Below are 20,352 nucleotides of genomic sequence, written 5' to 3'. Positions count from 1 at the left end.
TAAATATCTCTCTTTAATAGCAGCCACCATTTGAGAAGAATATTTTAGATTCTGATCTGAATTAACTCAAGAATTATTAAGCATAGTTTATAATCTACAATATGACGGGAGCCAAAACAAGTACAAGTCTCTTCCAAAAAAACAACAACAACAACAAAAAAACAGCCTGCATGAGCTGAATGACCAGGCTATGTTCTACACACATGCACGAAAAGAAGAAGGAGAAGAAAAAAAAATATTCACAAACATAAACAGTGGGAAAAAAAAACATAGCTGTGTATCATTCATGGACACGTTTAATGTCGAGGTTGCTTTTTGTGACGTTGATGATGCTCAACATGTTAGATGAGGTCATTAATACTGTGCAATTATCAAGTTTGATTATACGTAAAATTGACAAAAATAAAAGACACATTACCTCCACATGCATAGATGCCGTGTTTCACGCACACATACCCCCCCCCCCCCCCGAACTACGCTGCGGTGACAAGTTAAGGCATCATGACTCCCATGTGAACAACTAGAAGACGCGTTTGAGGTCAAAGGATGCGAAAACATGAAAGAGACAAAAGGAGAAAGCGAGACTGACTAAGGACAGTTTTTGCTTGTGGATGGCTGCAGTTTTAGCATTTTTCAAAAACAAATATACATATACATACAGTACATACATACAAATATATCCGTCAATTTATAATACAGCGAATTTTTTTTTTCTTAAATTCATAATCATCTCTTAAATAAATTTCCGTTCATTGCACTTTGTTAAAATATTTAATTATATGATTTCTCTTTAAAGGCAATAGTGTGATTTTTTTTTTTTTTAAAAGGTGAAAAAGATAGTGTACCATAAGCCTGATTTTAAGATAATAGTAAAAATAACAAGATCTGTAATATACATACTGTATCTGTAAAAGACCCTCACCTCCTCATATACATGAATGGATGTTCATCCCCATATATGTAGCATGTTTCTTTTTGATATGACACTCATGCATGCTCGTCTGCCAGTTTATGTCATATCATGTCCCCACGCATACATATATACATACAATATTATAAAATAAATAAATACAGGAAAACATTCTTGGTTCGTGGTTTTTTAACGGTTTCTTTCAAAGCGGTTTTTGGTGCAGTCTTTGACCAACCGTTGCTCTCTGCGTGTTTGGGTTTGAGTCCTTGCTGATGGGATCAACAGTCGACTGAGCCTCCCTGATAGATGCGCCGGTGGGGGAGTCGCATTTGTTTCTGTGTGTGTGAATTTGATTGTGTGTTTTGTGTGCAAATACAGTGTAAAAAGAGAGGAGGGGGGAGGGGGACCAAAGTCTTTGGCCTGAGGAGAAAGTACAGCGATTGTTGTGTTATGTTGTGTGTCTGTGTGTGCATGCACTCTGTCGTCCTCGAGTCCAAGTCACCACTATGAAAGTATCAGATTGTCCCAAAAAAATAGAAGCTCAGTCACAGGTACTGTCCGAGTGCACCCTCCATCAGAGGGTGGAGTACAGCAGGGATTCTGACAGCGTTCAGGTGGGGGGTGTTTTCGGGGTGACGCAGCACCCGTCGTTCCCCCCCACTGCCCCTCCGTGAAAGGATCTCGCTGACTGACTGGGGGGCTACAGGTTGGAGCAGGACCCTCACTCCACCTGCCTCTGCTTCCCCACTTTTCCCTCATCTCCATCTATGCCGTGTGCGTCCACGAGACAGGGTGGAGGAACTGGGTCTCCACCTGGGCGTGGCGGGGGCTAGATGGGTCCCTCGTTGTGGGTGCTGTGGTTGCTCCGGCTCAGGCCCACACAGTTCTGCTGCTGGTTGAGCAGGTGGGACGTCTCATTGGCCACAGCGATGGCCACGGTGGGATTGGTACTTGTGGTGCCGGCTGTGGTGGTGACGACGGCTGGGGTCTCCACGCCGTCGTGGAGCTCTGTCAGCGTGAGCTCGATCTTGGTGAACTCGCTGTCCGTCGACTGGGGAGTCTTGTCCATCCGCGATGCCATCACGGCGTTCTGGTACTGCTGGCGTGTTACCTAGGAAACGGTGGAGATGGTTTCAAGTTAAATATCACAATAACGGGTTGTTTGATTGACTGCAACTGCTAGAAAGTCTGTGAACCGTTGTTTGGTCCAAATACTTAATAAAACCAGTGTACATTCTGGCACATCGACATGGATGGACTTTTTGACAACCTTTGCGCATAGGTTAAGAAGAATGACAATAAAACAGTAAAGATCTGAACAATTAGTTTAGCAGTAGTAGCATTAGTTAACTGAAGTCATCAATGTATTCCTGTCACGAAAAGAGATGCTAGCATCCATTATATGTTTCAGTTCTACAGAAAGGACAGAAAAAACTTTTAATTGGTCCTAAAGCAATTACACAACTGATGTTTTATTATCACCTTTTGATGTTTTATATCAGTTAGGTATCTGGGACAATAAAAAGGACATAATAAAAGTTCTTAGTAATGAATAAAGATTCTAACAATACATAAATCAAATTATAAAGCAAATAGTTGGACAATAAAAAGAGAGATTGACTGATTCTCATGAGATTAATTCCTACTTCATTGTTTCTGCATGCAAAATAACTCAACCGCATCATTTTTTAGTCAATTCAAGCTCCCTTTTCCCACAACAAGGCTCATACACAGGGTATCAAGGAAGTAGTGAAGTTATTCAGTGAAAACAACATATAAAACTGCTACAACAGCAATACAGTAATTTTTGACATAAAACTGCCTTTGTGTTTCTGGTGACCCGACAAATGTTGCTCTTTGGTGATGTGTAGGTAAAATACAGAGTTTTTTTTTTTTTCTTTCTTTCTGAAAATCACTACCTAAAACTTCTGAAGGGTGCACCACAAAGCAAGTTTGACATATACAGGCTTTCTTCACATTAGCAGGCTTAACAAACCTAAAATCCCAATCAGAGTATGGCTTTAAACTTTCTTTGTTTCCCAGATTTTCTTCACCAGCCTCTGTGGTAATGTTTAACATGTCATTTGGTTAACCTGTTTAATTCACCACTCGGTGCAGCGGTTTACTGTATTTCTAACTTGACACGGTGCAGCGGTTTACTGTATTTCTAACTTGACAGCTGGCTTTTAGAGAACTTTGAACTTCATTCATAAAGACCCAGCTCTTCACTGAACACCTTTGCACAAGTTGACAGACCGAAAACATACAAACAACCAAACAAAAATCCTATTGACTCCCACACAGCCTGCTATTGGCATCAATGCCCTATCACACTTGAATTTGTTCTATGTCACTTATCTAGATTGTTTTTTCCTGACTAGATCCTTGCTTGTGTTGTATCTGCTCTCAGATGTACGTCGTTTTGGATAAAAGTGTCTGCTAAATGAAATTCTAGAATTGTAGAGTTCATTTAACCATGATATTCAAAAAGTGCATTTAGGTCTGACATCATCTTAGAATGCAGGATATGTAGAAATCATTCAAGTTTTTAGCCAAATCAAAGTGAAATTAATGTTTGATGACTGAAAATTCTCTGTGCTCAATGCTAATACATCGCTAGTATCCAAGTGTTTGATGAGCTGCAGTACCACCACTATAAAATGGCAGCAAATCAAAACCAAGCATAGAAACATATTTATGCATTTTCTGCATAACCAACCGAATGCATTTAGATTTCAGTGGCAACATGATGCACAGTTTGTGCTGTCAATAAGAGTAAACCAAAACATCAAAGCTGAGGGTGGTAAAACGAAAACAAACTAAAAGAGACTAAAACAGTCTGTAGGCCTGAAATGAACTGTAGAATCAGATGTTAATTATTTACCGTTTACAAGCTACACTTTTCACATTATGAATTTTGCATGTAAAACAGAGGTGTGTAGCATACAACACATAACATTTAAGCCTATGAATATACACATGAGCCTCAGCACCTTGTATTTTCTGCTCACCTGTGTGTGTTCTCACCTTTATATATTGCAAGTCTGAGCGTGCTCTGACGGAGTAATCTGGCATGTAGATATGCAGGAAGGAGTTGAGCTGGTTGTTGCTGCTGCCCAGAGTCGGAGTGATGGCGTCTATACGATCACTCCTGTTCAGAGAGTCTGAGTGGTTCAGTCCAAACGGCCGTGGAGGAGATTTATTCTCTGTAAGGAGGTGAAAGAGCGGGACAAGATGTTAACATCTAGATAAGTGTCGACAATGAGTATACAGTTCTAATCTCTGTGGCGTAAAATCTGTCACACTTTCTACCGACATTTATCCAAGTTATTTCTGCGAGGGAGAACTGAGAGCAAAGGCCAGGAAATGTGTTGAGATGCAACATAAGCGTATTGAAATATCCAGTCATTTAGAGACTCTCTTGAGGGGCTGAAATTTCTAATTTGGGAATCTTTACACTTGCTCAGTTGGTTTACGTTTTCATCTATATGCTGTAAATACTTGGAGGGGTAAATAAGACAAATTAGATGTATTGTTATGTCACACTAGGTAAACCACAGAGTGGAGAGTTTAATAAAAACTAATTCTTTACAAGAACAAAATTAATGCAGCACATCATCACAAACCCACCATCTCCACCGTGAAGCATGGTGGTGGCAGTATCATAATGTGGGGATGCTTCTCAGCAGCAGGCCCTGGAAGGCTTGTAGAGGTAGAGGGTAAAATGAATGCAGTGAAGTATAGGGACATCCTGGAGGACAACCTGATGCAGTCTGCAAGCTGCAGCCAAAACTACACAGAAATGGTTTGGCCCAGTCAGAGCCCAGAGCATCTACTAAATACATCTTAATAGGTTTGAACACTTGTGCAATCACTTTATTTACGTTTTATATTTCTAATTAATGGAAACTACTTTGTAGAAATCAGTATTAGCTTTGATGTGAAGGAGTGTTTTTTGTTAATTTTTGTCAAAAAAGACAAATTATATTGACCATGATTCAGTGTAAAAAAGTAAGAAAATGGTAACACTTCCAAAGGGGTGAATATGTTTTTTAGAATACTGTAAATATTTTTTACGTTTGTACTGTTAGAACAATGACTCACTCTGAATTTTCTCAACAACTATTTGAGCTGCTCAGCAGCAGTTAAGATCTTCTGTATTGGTGACATTTTTCCAGGTCAAGTGTAAGATATTAGCACAGACGCTTGCTGTGATGTATGGAAATCTAATTTCTACATAAAGCTTTTAGTGAGGGGAATTTCATACAGCAGGTAGTGAGTCGGTGGTCTCTAGTGATACTGCTTCCTTCTATGTGCTACCTCATAGAGGACTTGTATTGGTGGTGGTGGTGGTGGTGGTGGTGGGGGGGGGGGGGGGAATTTTTAATTAAAGCCAGATTATGTTTTCCACTTCTTAAAGAAGCCTAGTGAAAATCACACACAACAAAGTGGAAACGGCTTGGCCAACGCTAATGCTACTACGTTGACTGGAATGTATGTAATCCCATGTTGGAATATGTGTCTGTGTGTGTGTGTGTGTGTGTGTGTAAGACAGAGAGAGAGGGGGAGTGAAATGCAGTAACAGTGCATGTGTTTGTGCGAGAGTGTGTATGTGTGTGATCGTGCGACTGTATGTGTGTGTGTGTGTGTGTGTGTGTGGGTGGGCAGACGGAGCACAGTGGGCCAAAGACCTGGCATGTGAACTCTTGTGGATTAGTACTCCACTTTCTAGGGGCCGCAGGGGCCAGGTCAACACACAAAAAAAGGCAATGTGTTGTGTCCAGAAAACACACATTACACATTTATGTAGACGCATACACACACTGGAAGGTGTGTGCAGCACGGCACCAAGCTGTGTGACAAAAAAACACATGAAGAGGTGCACTGCAGGTCACTGCTAAAGACAAAAAAGAAAGTGTATTTGAACAACAGCATTTCCAGATACTTGTGGTTTTGTCAGTTATGTGCAGAGTGTGCGCGCTCTGCAGACATGGGTCTGTGCATGTGAACATATGTATCCGTGCATGTCTTTGTATGTGCGCTTAGTGGTGTCCGGCAGGGGGCTGTAGCTGTAGGTCTTGTTTATGTAGTCGGCGGGTTAAAGGTTAGGGGCGAGCGGGGCGGAGCCTGGTTCTGCACTGGGGCCTCCAGTCTCCAACAACATTCAGCCACTTGACTAATGGCTCAGGGGATGAGGGTGTTAAGTCTCCATTTGAATCTGTTTTCCTCGTTCTTTGTCTTTCACTTACACACACTGAAGTTTACAGTACATGTCGCATTCAAGGACAAACAGACTTCCTGAGACGTGCACCTGATAACACTTACTTGCTCAAGGAGACTATGAGAATCAACATGTTAAACCCTACTAATGCACAGACAGTAGGTTAAACTGTACAATATATTATTTTAACAACACATTTTAGTGATAAATTGGATGTATGTAGAGACAGAAGAGGCCATTTTACCTGGAGATCCTGCTAACGATTCAGCCCTACTGACAGCAAATGTACGAGACAGGGACAGAGGCACTAACGAGAGAGGAGATACAAGAGAAGAACAAAAGAAGGAGGAGGAGAGTGTCAAAGTCAAGAAATAATCATGGCATATATATACAAATGATACATTTGTCAGAGAAGTGTCAAACAGATGATTTTCTATAAAGCAGCTAAAGAGGATCTCTGATACACCATCATGTAGTATTTGATTTAACTTCTGACTGCTTAGAACCTTCATGAACAGATCAGGAATGTTATTCTACTACCTCACCAGTAGGTGTCTCTCAGATCCCACCCCCGAAATGAATCACAATAGTTGAGAAACACTAGTGTAGTTTATGAATGAACTGAGAAGAATGCGTGAATCACTAGGTGACGTTTTCTCCTGATGTCTGTTCATGGTGTTGTGTTGACTCTTTACTGTAAGTACAGTGAGAATGTTTGTGTTGTGACTACAAGTGAGAAGTGGTTAGAGTTTTGTTCCTGGCACAGAAACAATACTTTTTCAATACTTGAAGTGTTTTCAAGTGAGGTTTTTTTTTTTTTTTTTTTTAAAGTTAAGTATTGTCTAACTCAGTGATTCCCAGCCAGTTTCATCTGAATGTCAGACAGACTGAAAACCTCTTTATAAAACCACCTCTCATGTTGAAATGTGCTCATTAACACTCATTTTAAATAGGATTTTCTAAAACATCCTACAATATAAAAATGTATATTGTTAGAATGTTTGTCATCCAGTTGAACTGTGATTGTTTAGGTAAGTCTGGGTATAAGCTTAAGTTACTGTAACTGTGATATTCCGGTCTGTAGTTGACTACAGTTTGAATAATGTTCTTTAATCAACCCGGCAGAACAGTTTGCACTTTAATTTCTGTAGCACATGTTATTTGGAGACACTTGTCTGTCCCCCTGGAAACAAGAGCAGGTAGGAACCAAAACTACTCTGAGACAAGAGATTTGGAAAAATAACCTACTTGAATGTTACACGCATATAAAATAATAACAGCTGCAATTAATCATGAATTCATTAAATATATAATAAGCTCAACTGTGACAAGTCCTAAAATAACAATGCACATTCTAATAAGCACCATAAATTAGTATGGTAAAACTGCAACATTAAAATAACCCAAAAGTGTTATGTGTACAATAACTAAGGTTGTATTGTATGTTTTAACATCTATCCATTAGTTTCAGCTTTTAACTGTTATTTCATGCTCTTAGCTGACTATTTCAACTACTAGCTATACTTTTAGCTAAAAATTTCCAACTGTTATTGCTTTAAGCTAGTATTTTAACTGCTTCTCCATGCTATTAGCTAAGAATTTCCAACTGTAATGCTTTAAGCTAGCATTCTGTTTATCCATGCTATTAGCAAATAATTTCAACTGTTATTGCTTAAAGTTAGCATTCTAACTGTTTATCCATGCTATTAGCTAATAATTTCAACTGTTAGTTTTTTTCAGGAGCTATGTTAACCATATATTCATTTTTTCACTATTATTTATCTATTCTAACTATTCTTGCACCCCTTTCACTGTCTATGCCAGTGGTTATCCATTATTTTTAACTGTTAAGTTTTTTGCTCAATCCTTTCAGCGAGACTCAATTATTTAATTGATGTTTTTTTTACATGAGTGGAACCAATCTTTACGTCTACCTCCTGACTACTTCAACGGAGCCCCCCAACATACTTGTACCCGGGTTTGGGAATAAATTATCTAAATCATAGAATGCATACAAAAGATGGACGTAGTTACAGTGATGTCACCCTTCGATTTGTGGACTACTGCTCTGAAGCCTCGAGTTTGTTTGTTTTTTTTTAAAACCAGGCCTTATAAGTCAGGCTTTGCTATGACTAAGACCCATCGTTATCTGTCTATTTTACTCTAAATTAACTCAAAATGAACACCATATTGTATTCAAAAAGTCTTGAAATTAGCAATTCAGACCATAAACTTGTTGGAAAATATTTACTGAGGTTACAGCTCAAGAAACAAGTTGGTTTATTTTCTCATATACTTCTGTACATCTACTTATTTATACAACCAAGAGGAGTCGACCCCTACTGGCTGTTATAAGGAATGCAAGTTTAAGACATTTCAGCGTTGGTTTCACTTTTCAGACCTGGAGGTTACATCCATCTTTTATATAAAGTGTATGTTCTAAATACAAGGAGGAAAGTCTGATATTGGCAAAATTATCATTTCAATCAGATATGATCTGTTCAAAGTTAAAACAAAAGAGTACAAAAAAAGGCAAGCAGTCAGTTTTGTTGATGATGAACTGTTATGGACACAAAAGCATAAATGTTTTTATAATCAGCCCTGTTTGCAACTTATATTTACAGGAAATGAGATACAATAGATCTCAGTCTGAATGGCACACATAAAGCTGCATTTTAATATAAAACTCAATGACCAACAGTGGATTTTCTTCATGTTTAACTGATTTAGGCAAACATTCAAATAAAGCGACTTATCCTTAAAGTTAGGACCAAGAGATCTTACCTGGCGAGGCTGTCAGAGCCATCATCCCATAGAAGGAAAACGGTCCCGCTTCAAACTTCATCCCCTCTTTTCCTGCCTCCACCTCTACCTTCCCCTGTGACAACCAGATTAAGAGAAGGTGTTCAACACATTGTTGTTGTTTGAAATATATATATATATATATCACAGCTTGGTTACACCAAAAACTGCAATTTACTTATTCATTATTACACAGATATCATTTCTACTTTACTTCCAATCTGAATTGTGAAAGGATCTTCGAGTGTCGGTGCGTCATTGTGTCGGTTACAGTATATCTCCTTCAGTCTTTCTGTCTTGGATTTCCGCTACAGCTTTGCAAGTCCACTTTCACCCTGTTCGAAATCTTTTGATTCATTTCCTGCTCAGATATATTTATTCATCCTGCCTGTGAGTTTAGAACAAATCCACCCTGCCCTCCCTCTTTCCTCTCCTTTTTACTACTTGTAGAAAATCCGTACAGTTTAATAGCTCCCAATCTGCTCCTGAGCCTGGTCTCCAGGGCAGTGACCCTGCACTTCTCCAACCTGGACCTCATTTGATCTGAGGCTAATATACATGTTGACTTAGCGGACTGATAGGGGGAAATATACAAAGTATGTGAACGTCGGGAATATATGTGGAAAAAGAAACAACTGTGTTCTATGTATCCTCACAGTGGGAAGACTTTCTCTGCTTTAGGAAGTTATTTGGGACTTTTGGAGCAAATCAGAAAGAGAGCAGACATTCAGGACAGTTGTAGACTGTAGAGGACGGCTAGCTGACGTCAGCAGCACTTGATTTCATCTGCTTAGGAATACACAACTGTTATACAGTTTGTCTTGTTTGTTGTTGTTTGTCTTGTTTTGTTTTTAAGTACAGTACAGTGGTAAGAAATTTGGTTATTTGACTTGAAAACTTGGACAAACTCATTGTGTGGTATAATTCACTTTATACTTGTAGGACATTCACTTCTTGTGTGCTAACTGTACTTTTAATAGATCCTCTTTCCCTTGCATAACATAAAGAATTAAAAAAACTAATTTTCTCGAACCTCAAAGCCATGTCATGAACCATGTCACTATCCTTAGTCAATGGGAGGGTTTCGAGTGGATGAAAACAAACGAGAGATGCCTTTAAAAAACAAGTAGGGGTCCTCGGACCCTAAAAATAAATCAGGGGCAGATGATCCAAATTTGCAACTACAGACCAATTTGCCCCATGCCTGTAAAGGTTTTAGTAAATAAAATGCAACTCAGCAGTTATTGGACTGTCTAGAATGAAATACTTATTTACATGATTTCATCTCTGTCCAATAGGACAGCTTAAATTATTATTTGATTAAGTTTTTCTGGATCTCTAAAGAGATCCTCTAGTGAAAGCAAAGTTTTCAACTATGTTAACATGTCATGTTTTTTATATGCTGTAAGGCGTCATGAGTGAAATAAGATGTCATGGCTGAGCACCTTCGCCTTGATGCTGCAGTGTACTCATGACAGTCTCAGAAACATAGATTCCGGCATCAAATTAACAAACTTAAGGAAACAGTCACTTTAACTAGCAGCATGGAGATTGTTGTGTCATCATTGTTCTTCAGAATCAGTTTCTGATTCTTAAATTTGTGGATGAATTATTTCCAAAATGACAACGTGCTGTTGTGTAGACTAGTTTTACAGTGTTTGATCACAGTTGTAGGTGAGCTGGTGTACTCGAGCTGCAGCGAGTGGGGAGGACAAAGTTGAGAAAGAGGCAGGGGACTTCATAGATCTGCACATTCTAGAGAAAGTGGTGTAGCAACATCTAAGCCATTATAAGAAAGGAAAGGAGTCCTTTCATGCAAAAACCTCAAAATAAATGGCGATGAGGGTTTAAGGGTTTAATGAACATCTGGTATCTGGTATGGGGAGGGGCTTTAAACTTAACAGATAAATACATATAACTTCTTCTACTAGTGTCAAATGGATTAAAATCCTTAATTGTAAGTTTGAACAGTGTGTTGTTAGAAACATTAGGTGTTAGTTATTAGCGTGTTATCTACAGTAATACATGAATCCCACAGGGTTCTGTTCTTGGCCCACTTACTTTCAGTTGTTATATAGATGACTTGCCAGAATAAGTTTTGGAGCAGGTCTTCAGATGTACAGTATGTTGATGATATGTTTATTTCCACTGCTGTGCAAATATGCACGTAAGATGGTTAGATTTTTATCCATCGCAGGATACCATTAGGGAGGCATATAAGTTTCCCAAATTCATTGCGCCACATGATGACAATCCCAAACATACAGCTGAAGTCATAAAGAACTATCTACAGCCATGAGAAGAACAAGGAGCCCTGCAAGAGATGGTCTGTCTCCCACAGAGGCTGGACCTCATTATCATAGAGTCAATCTGGAGTTACATGAATGTACAGAAGACCTTGCAAAGCAGCCTAAAAAACACTTCGCACCCAAATATTCATTAGATTTAGATTTCTTTTCACTTTACTGCACTTTGTATTAAGCTCATAGGAAAAAACAGTCAAAGGAATCATTTTTTAACATCCTTGCTTCTAGTACTTAAGACTTTTGTACATTACCGTACATGTGCAGTAGAACAATTTTCTCAGTTTCTATCCAGCTGTTGCAGCACTTACAGTCCACAGCAGTGGAGTCAGAAAATTCATATATAACATTTAATGCTAAACATACAGTGCAGAACTTTTGTCTTCCCCTTCTGCCTTCCCCTTCTGCCAGTGAGAGTAATTACACAGTCACTGTCATCGTTGATCATTTGATTAATTTTCAAACCGTAATCCTTCCTCTGAACGCTAAGTTTCTTTGTTATTTAAATAATCAGGGACTTTTCTTAGATGCTTCCCAAGTACTTCCACCATATTCCAACTTGCTGTTACCTTTTCAGTCACTATTACTGCAGTTCTGCTAAACCAATCACTGCTTGTTCATGCAAAGTGCACCAGCGTGGGAACGTCACGACAGACACTACATTTAAAACTCCACTACACTGCAAGACACAGAGATTTTCCTGGCACCGACAGGCTGTAATCCGCACTGTGTGAACTCGTTTGGCAAGAGCTCGGATGTAACGGACGTTCATTTATATGTAGAAGTCCTGCACTCCGGCTTTGAGAGAGTTGTCTGTTTGCTTTTCCTTTGGGGCTCAGCCTTTGTTAGAAGTTAATTTGTCAAATTTAAAGATTAGTAGGCAAAGTACTGAACAGGTTTCACCATCAAATAGTTCAGATTCCGGCTTTAAATTTAAAAAACAAGTTAAATTGATGCGCAAATTTGAATATATTTGGACTCAGTAGCACCTGTTTACAATTTAATACTGGAAAAAGTTTTCTACCTTCCAGGAACTCGATAAAGCTAACTATAAGCATCTGCAACAATCAGGTGTCTTGTGATGATATATAATCCTAAAAATTAAAAACTTAGACAGGACGCTGGTAAAATCACACAACTGCAATGTTATTAAGATAGAAAATACATTAAATTCTTAAAATTTCATTACATATTATTCATATTAAATTCTAAACTATTAAAGTACCTGGCTCCTAATGTGCTAAGGGAACTTGTGGTTTCATTTATTCTCATTTTGACAGATTTTTGTTTTTCCGTTTTTCATAATTGAACAGGATCATATGAAACTCAAATGGAAACTATTTATAAAACTGGATCAGTCATAATCTGGTAATAATGTGGTTTGACTTAGTTTTATGGTATTCTTTTGTATCACTGTAAATTGAGCATCGTTTGAGCCTTTGTATACAGTTTTTTTCTTGTTGAGTTTTCTGCATTTGTGTTGTTCTGCACGTGTTTTACTGCTAAGTTCCATGCATTGTAAAAGCCTATGTAGGGACTAGCAATGTAAATTAGCTCAGCCCTATAAATGCTGTGGAATGTGGCTGTCGTGCATTGAAATGCTGTATGTCTGAAGTCAGACATTTTTATTACTAATGAACTGTTTATCTATAGTATTATTGCTTATTTTAATCCGAAGTGCCCTGCAGTACAATCATACCACGCATACCTTGAGTGGCCACTGTGGGAACAAACCCCTGCAGTATAGCTCTGCTAGATCAACGACTGGACTGTGAAAAACTGAAAGAGGAAAGGAAACAATAGCTTGTCGTGCTAACGGCAGCGTGTTGAGTGTGATCATGTAGTGTAGTTTTGTTTGTGCAGCTGTGGTGACAACACCGGATTTAAGTTGTAAAAGAGGAAAAAGATACTGCATCTCTATTTTTTGTTCTATTTTTTCTATATTTTAGAGAAACTGATACAAATGCGGCCATTACTTTCTTCATGTTAGCCCTTAGTAAAGTACTGCTCTCTAGTCAGTGACATAAATTAATTGTTTTATTCATTCCAGTGAATGAATCATCCAATTCACTGTTGACGCATCCTTCCCTTTGCACCTCAGCGTGTCTACACACCTGCAGAATGAGAATGAAATAATCCACGGGCTTGTTCCTGTGAAAGAGGTAGTGCTCTGCTGCTCGCTTGTTCTTGTCATCGTATTTCAGCTCCTGGATGACGTTCGGGTGCTTCAGCAAGCGAAGTAGGATCTTTTCTGACATCTGCAATGGTGCAAACGGCTCAACCTCTGAAAAGACAGAGACAAAGAGAGTGTTGGAGAAACTGACCAGCTGAGACGTGATAAGACATTTTATAGACAAAATGATATTCTACGCTTTCTTCTTATTGTCGACAAGTTCCATAGAAAGATCTATTGGTAAAAAACAATACTTTTGCTTCATCAGGAGCTACACAGGAGACTTTGCCCAACAGTTTCTGTAGCTTTCTAAAACTGATGATGTGAGGTGGTGAGAATGATTGAACGTCCTGCTACAACAACTGTGAAAATCTTCCAGGAGAGACTATTCAAAAATGTGAGCCATCATGCTCATATTTACGCACCACAGTGCCACCTTTTTTACTTTGTATTTGAGTGTGGCTACTCAGGACAATTATGACCCCAAAGTTTTGCCTTCTAGACCACACGTTGCATGAACTTGTTCTTTTCTAGAATTAACTGACCCTTATTCCTCTGGGCCATAGTCGTCCAATTTTTGTCCGAAATCTACTTCAGGCACATCAGTGAGACACAGTGTTGCACTTGGTGACAATCAATCAGCATAATCAAAGATGTCAACACTGTAAATGCGTCAGCATCACTATTTTCAGCCAACATACCATTTCAAAATTTCTTTTTAAAAGGCCAATTTTGTTTTAGCAAAAGTTTTTTGTCAGTATCACTACCTAATTGTTGTTTTTTGTTCCAGTCATTGATCAGTTTTAGGAAATAGGAGCTGCAGCAACTTGGTTCATTGTAAAAGTTTCCAAAGACCCACAATTTTGAATGTGAGGGAATCATTCAATTTATCACAGAACAAAAACTGTGTGGAGTTTGAACATAAGAACACAATGCATGAAAAACTGAAGAGTTAATGCAAACGAGCTACTCTAGATGTTGCACCAGTGGAAAAAGGCAAAAACCACCATAACGGCTGTCAATTCATTAATAGTGAGAGCTTTGCAACGTCTCTTGTCCCTGTAGCAGCTAAACACTTTCATAAAGCTCAAAATTCAAAAACAAAATCAACTTAAATGGAATAGTGGATTTGATTTTCTGGGGAAAAAAAATTAACTACTGATTTATTTAAAATAGTCGATAGATTCATCAAGGGAAACAAAACCCTTAGTACAGTTTATTTTTAGACTGACACTGTCCTGCTGCTGTCAGCTCTCACAAGTATATCAAAATGATTTCTGAAAATAGTCCCTGACAAATGCACAGTGTTCAGCTGTTTTAGTGTCAAATGATAAAACACAAAGGTATATATTGTGACCATTTTAAGGATCGATGTCTTTGGTATGAAAACAACAGAAAAACTTGCGTGTTTTGTTTTTTAAAAGATGACAGAAATCTAAAACACTACCAGCCTGGTGCTGCTGTCAGTATTTTATAAACTGCTACTGCATGTGAGCAAACCAGAAAGTTCTTTCAAAATTTTAAACAAAGTATCCTGATCGTGACTGGTCTGCCTCAGCCTCCTATTGGGCCAATCAGCTCCTTCAACTCAGCGGCGATGATATGTGTCAGCTGGCTGCTGGCTCCACCACCAGGAACTAAACTCGCTAATAGCCTTTAGAGGAACTTAATCAATGCTTAGCTGCTAGGTCAAAGTTCTAAAGCAAATCCAACTGCTATGAGGCATCGTGAACCACCGCTGCTGCTGCTGCTGCTGCTGCTGCTGCTGCTGTAGTAGTACTTGGATATTCTGCTGCCTGTTCTGAAATCCATTTCCCAAGGGAAAGTGGGTGAAATACTTCACATTTTACACTAGTAAGTACACAAGTATGTCGACTTGTGAGAACTGCAATCATAGGCCAACAATGCTGGACGTGATGTCATTAAGGAACGAGTGTAAGCAAACAGGGTGGTGTTTTTAAAGCTGTGAGTTAAGATCTCGACATGTAACCTTCAGTGCATGACATGCAGGCAAATAAACGCTCACGTTTTTGGTATCTACGTGCAGTCTGCAGACATCCCGTGCTGCGCTCACGAGAGGCCTTCCACCTCTTCACACACACACACACACACACACATGCATACCAACACGCTTGTTGTGAGTCCTCACACAACTCATTCCCTCACACACATACACAACAGATACTCATTCTACACACATACTCGCTCCTCCTCCTCCTCCTCTCTACACCCACTTGCCCAAAACTCAAAGCCCGTGCGGGCACATGTACACACAAACAGCTCACAAACACACACACACACACACACACACACACACACACTTTCCCCACAGTGAGGGGCTGAGGGCACACTGGGGGAAGTCAAGCAGCAACGCAGCCCACTTGCCTGTTGCTAGGAAACGCAGGGTAGCCAGCAGAAGCTGAGGTGATATTTTAACCTTCATTTCATTGTCAGTAGGCTTGAAGGCCGAGAAATCCTGCTTCCTTTCCCGATGGGTGATTTTCTTCTTCGTCTTGTTGTCAGCTGAGGAGAGAAAATGAAAAAAGTCGGGCGTAAGATGCAAAACTTTTTCTGCAACAGGAAAAGGTCACTCCGTAGACACCGAGCCAGTCGTCCCGGGTCACAGGGTGACTAAACTGGAGTTACCCAAACCTTATTACTTTTTCCGGAAACGTAGCAGTGGCGTCTTTCTCAGAACTAAAGAAGAGCTATAGGGGGCTACATTGTTACCACATTCTCACCACATTCTCAGCATTACTGAAAACCATATGTATTAGGGCAACAAACAGACTGGCACGTACTCAGTAGGCCCTGACTGATACCACTGGAGGTGTAACAAGGAAAGGCCACTCACAGTTTGGTGTGATACATGAAAAAGTTGGAGGTGATACAAGTTCTGACTTTAAATTATTTCTCCCTGGGTGAAAGATGTGAAAAAAAAAGTTCTATGTTACAGGATTTGGTGCCCAGTATAAACAAGAAAAAAAGTAAAGCATCTTTAACTCCTCATAGAAATGAAGAGTAAAAAAAAAAAGTTCCTCATCAAGAGTAATATGCTCAAAACACTTCAGTTGACAAACAAACACCAATTAAGACATCCTCACACAAGATTATTTTACAGAGAAGTGCCACCGCAGCTCTGTGGAGCTTTTTAGCTAAATATTCAGGTTTTCTGGCTGCCTGTTTTACTGCTTTGGCAGTGCAGGCAGCTCTTCAGCAACAACATTATAAAAACTAACTGCACCCTGGAGTAACCACGCTGTAGCAAACGGTAGACAGACAAAGGTAGCAACGAGCTGGTGAACATGTAAAGAACCAGAGGTTTTTGTCTAGAGCTGGTAGAAACCAAACTGGAGCAACAAAGGGAGATAGTAGTGGATTTACAGACATACAAAGCTGATTTAATAGCTTTTTCGTCCTAGAATAAGTCAATGTAGTGTTGCCATATATAATATATTGTTTTGCTTGGTTACACTGCCTGCAGAAATGAAGCAACACTCATATTAATTTGTTTAAGAATCCATAATATTTGCACCTATGCCAATATTATTTGGCTCATTTTGTCAGACTGCAGATGTCTGTAATGATATATGCACATATTTTTTCATCTAATTGCAGAAAACATCAAGTGTCTCCTGCAGTGGAATTTACATCATATCATCTCTTCTCTAATGGGGATGTTCCACTGGCAGCTGCAGACATAAAATTACAGAACTTGCAGAATAAGAAAACTAATTAAACTTACACGTAAAACATGCCATATTTTACTTATGCAACATTTTCAAATAAACCTGCAAACTTTTAGAGTGACAGGCGTTATCTATCTGTCAATGTTTCAGTTTAAAGCTGATACAGACGATACCATTGTGCGTCCCTAAATTCGCTAAATGCTCCACTGTGATTGCCAGCTTGTCATTACATTTGTCTGCCTGCTATTTGAAGAATTTCAGATTGTGTGTGGTTTGTGTGTTTTTACAGAAAACTGGTGGTTACATGTGGAAGCGATGCTGATGAAAGCAGAGTTTGAAGCCATAAAACCAAAACAATCGGACTGAAAGACATTAAAATCCTCAAGCAGGCTTATAATTCTTAGGGAGTGTGTTGCTACGAGTTTTACATTATATGACCTCATTTAATTCATTGTTAAAGTCTAAAGAACGTAACCTTCGAGAGGGGAACCTACTGTACAGGTCAGTCTCGTCCAGGATCTCGGACTTGATGATTTCTTCGATGACGTCCTCCAGGGTGACGATACCCAGAACCTCGTAGAAAGGGTCTCCCTCGCCCTCGTTGTTCACCCTCTGAACTATGGCCAGGTGGGATTTTCCTAGCAGAACACACACACAGGTTATAAAGTTAGGGTCATATAAACATAAAGACAATTAAATGTAGGTCAGGCAGTGAGCAAAGGGACAAACAGGCAGAGACACATGGCTCTTCTTATCTCTAACATACCTATCTGACATGAATCATGGACAAATGCTTCATACATAATAGTTTTTTTTTGCTGTGAAATAGGAACAATAAATGTCAGATAACTTCAGTGCAATGACACTGCAGTAAGTACAACAGCATCACACAGAAGATAGGTGACACAAAGTGATGTGAACTCTTCTTAAAGGACCAGGGATGTACAACATGGTAGTTCAAGTGTTAACAGTGCCAGGAAAAAGTCATCCAGTCAAAGAGACTGATGGGGCTGACAGTCGAAGAGTCCTAAATTTCATCATATGAGCCCCTTTGGCCCTCCTTGCCTCCACATCTGTGTTCCCAGGACCCTCCTGTGTGCTGTACCATCTGAAAAAAAAAAAAAAAAGAAACAAACTGCCGTGTATGCAGTGAAGACTGTCAGGCAAAACACTAAACAAATTCTTTGCCTTTTCTCAGCTTGTGATCATTTAAAAGGAATTTTCCAGAGGCCCAGGCTAATATTAGCCCCTGCAAAATGAAGTTTCCATTCCGCCCCGGCGATATTCTCACCGAGCAAAGGAACAGACCGGGCGAACCTCCGCTGTGTGATCAGATTGTCTCAGAATGGGCCGTTTGCATGCAGATACACCTGGGTGTAAATAATGGAGGACGTCAGTGTGCCGATGTGTGTGCGTGTGCATGCACGTGTGTCACGGGCGCGCGGGTGCTCAAGCATGTGTGGGTTTTATTTTCGGAGAACGCAGGTACATCACCGAGTCTGCGCTCCGATGCTGCTTCAGCGAACGCCGGCCGCTTTGGTGCAGAGATTGAAAGGACTTGTGGGCTGATCACCGGGAGTGTTTTATTGCACTGCAGCTCCCTCGCAGCACTACGACAGCGCGCCGACGTGCTGCGGACAGAGGCTGAGAGGCTGAACGTGAGAATGTTGCGATGAAGAATTGATGCTTTTAAGAAATACACTCAGGTTACACCTAGCAGGCTGATCCCCAAAGAGAGGTATTAATAATGTAAACAGAGAAATCCACTAATACAAAGAGTCTGCAAATGGCAGGCGGCGCACATAATCTTGTTTGTCCGAGTGTCAAGGAAGAGAAGAGTCTACGTCTTTCCATTAGGACGTCAGCATATTGCTTTATCACTGAGGGGCTGGGTTTAACTAGGGCAAACACAAATGGAGCCTCGTGGGTAAAGCAACCAGGCCTCAGAAGTCCTTGAGCACGCAGTTACTCTTAACTGGCCGGGGAGGGGAAGCAAATGGAGAGGCAAGCAGAGCGCAGCGCAGCCGAACTGATCGACGCTCACTTCACTCCTTCACCACATCCACTCCACTCCTGTCGGGTTCATGCACACAGGTCATCAAATGTAGGTTTCTAGGCAAAAATGTCAGCCGTTACGTCACTTTAAAGGATGAACTGAAATGAACCAAACATGAAAATAAGCAAATATAAGAAGCTGGATAATTTAAGATGTTACAGCAGGAATCAACCTTGTTTTGTTTTGTTTTTTCTCTGTGTATCAAGTGGCACTATTGTTTGTTACTTAAATGAATAGTTTGGTATTTTGGGAAACATTCTGATTCTGATGATGTTGTGTCTGTACAGTAAATATTAGCAGCAGGTTAGCTTTGCTTTAGCATAAAGTCTGAAAACAAGGGGAAACAGACATCCTGTCTCTGTTTAAAGGGAATAAAACCGATAACATTGGTTTGTCGTAAAATTACAAAGATAGACTTTCTGTTGCTGGCTGCAGGCTGCAGCTTCATATTTAATGTTCTAATATGAGAGTGGTCGAAATTTTCCCAAATCTGTAAAAGAAAAAAATAAATACAATTTCTGAATTATCAGCTTGACTGAATGATATTTTCTAAATCTATCTCCTTTTATATATACATATTATCAGGGTTCTAATACATAACTACACATACTGAATATCACAACCTGAATTAATTAAGGTTATGATCACCCTCCTATAAACCAACTTTTTATGACTATTAAACAAAGTTGATATGATAATAATCGAGTGGTGACTGTGAGATATGGTTGAATCCTGTGGAAAAAGCTTGTTTATTCATCTCGGGTTGACATTAACGATAAATTACATGCTCAATAAGCTAAGAGTTTTTAACAACATATCTAAGCCCAATGCTTATTTCATTTCCAAAAGAAAAATATATATAAATTTTTAAAAAAATGATATTCAGCAGAGATTTCCTACATACATATAAATGTGAATACTCCTTTAAACCCACTGAATATTTTGAAGGAATGTAATCCAACACACAGAACAGAAATTCAACAAAAGCTGCAATGATTCAGACAGGGGTCCTTTGCGAGAAATGTGATTTAATATATTGTAAAACTACTCCTGTTATTGTTCCCCACTGCTGTATATGGAAAGAACTGGTTCACTTTTATCACAGGAGTGATTTAATATATTGTATAACTACTCCTGTTATCGTTTCCCTCTGCTGTATATGGAAAGAACTGGTTAAATTTTATCACAGGACCAGGAA

General features: G+C 39.5%; 1 protein-coding gene across 1 annotated transcript; it reads right to left on the bottom strand.

Moving 5' to 3' along the window:
- Positions 1–17,736, bottom strand: LOC103358064 (metal transporter CNNM2; the record flags this gene model as incomplete). Its single annotated transcript, XM_008282873.1, has 7 exons — positions 1–2,021; positions 3,938–4,116; positions 6,376–6,438; positions 8,916–9,009; positions 13,351–13,520; positions 15,795–15,932; positions 17,593–17,736. Coding segments are annotated over 7 exons (1,070 nt in total), but the record flags the coding sequence as incomplete, so codon positions are not given.
- Positions 17,737–20,352: the final 2,616 nt, after the last annotated feature.

Source organism: Stegastes partitus, unplaced genomic scaffold (assembly GCF_000690725.1).
Source record: "Stegastes partitus isolate 25-593 unplaced genomic scaffold, Stegastes_partitus-1.0.2 Scaffold288, whole genome shotgun sequence".
Classification (NCBI taxonomy): domain Eukaryota; kingdom Metazoa; phylum Chordata; class Actinopteri; family Pomacentridae; genus Stegastes; species Stegastes partitus.
This window is presented reverse-complemented; position numbering and strand designations above follow the sequence as displayed.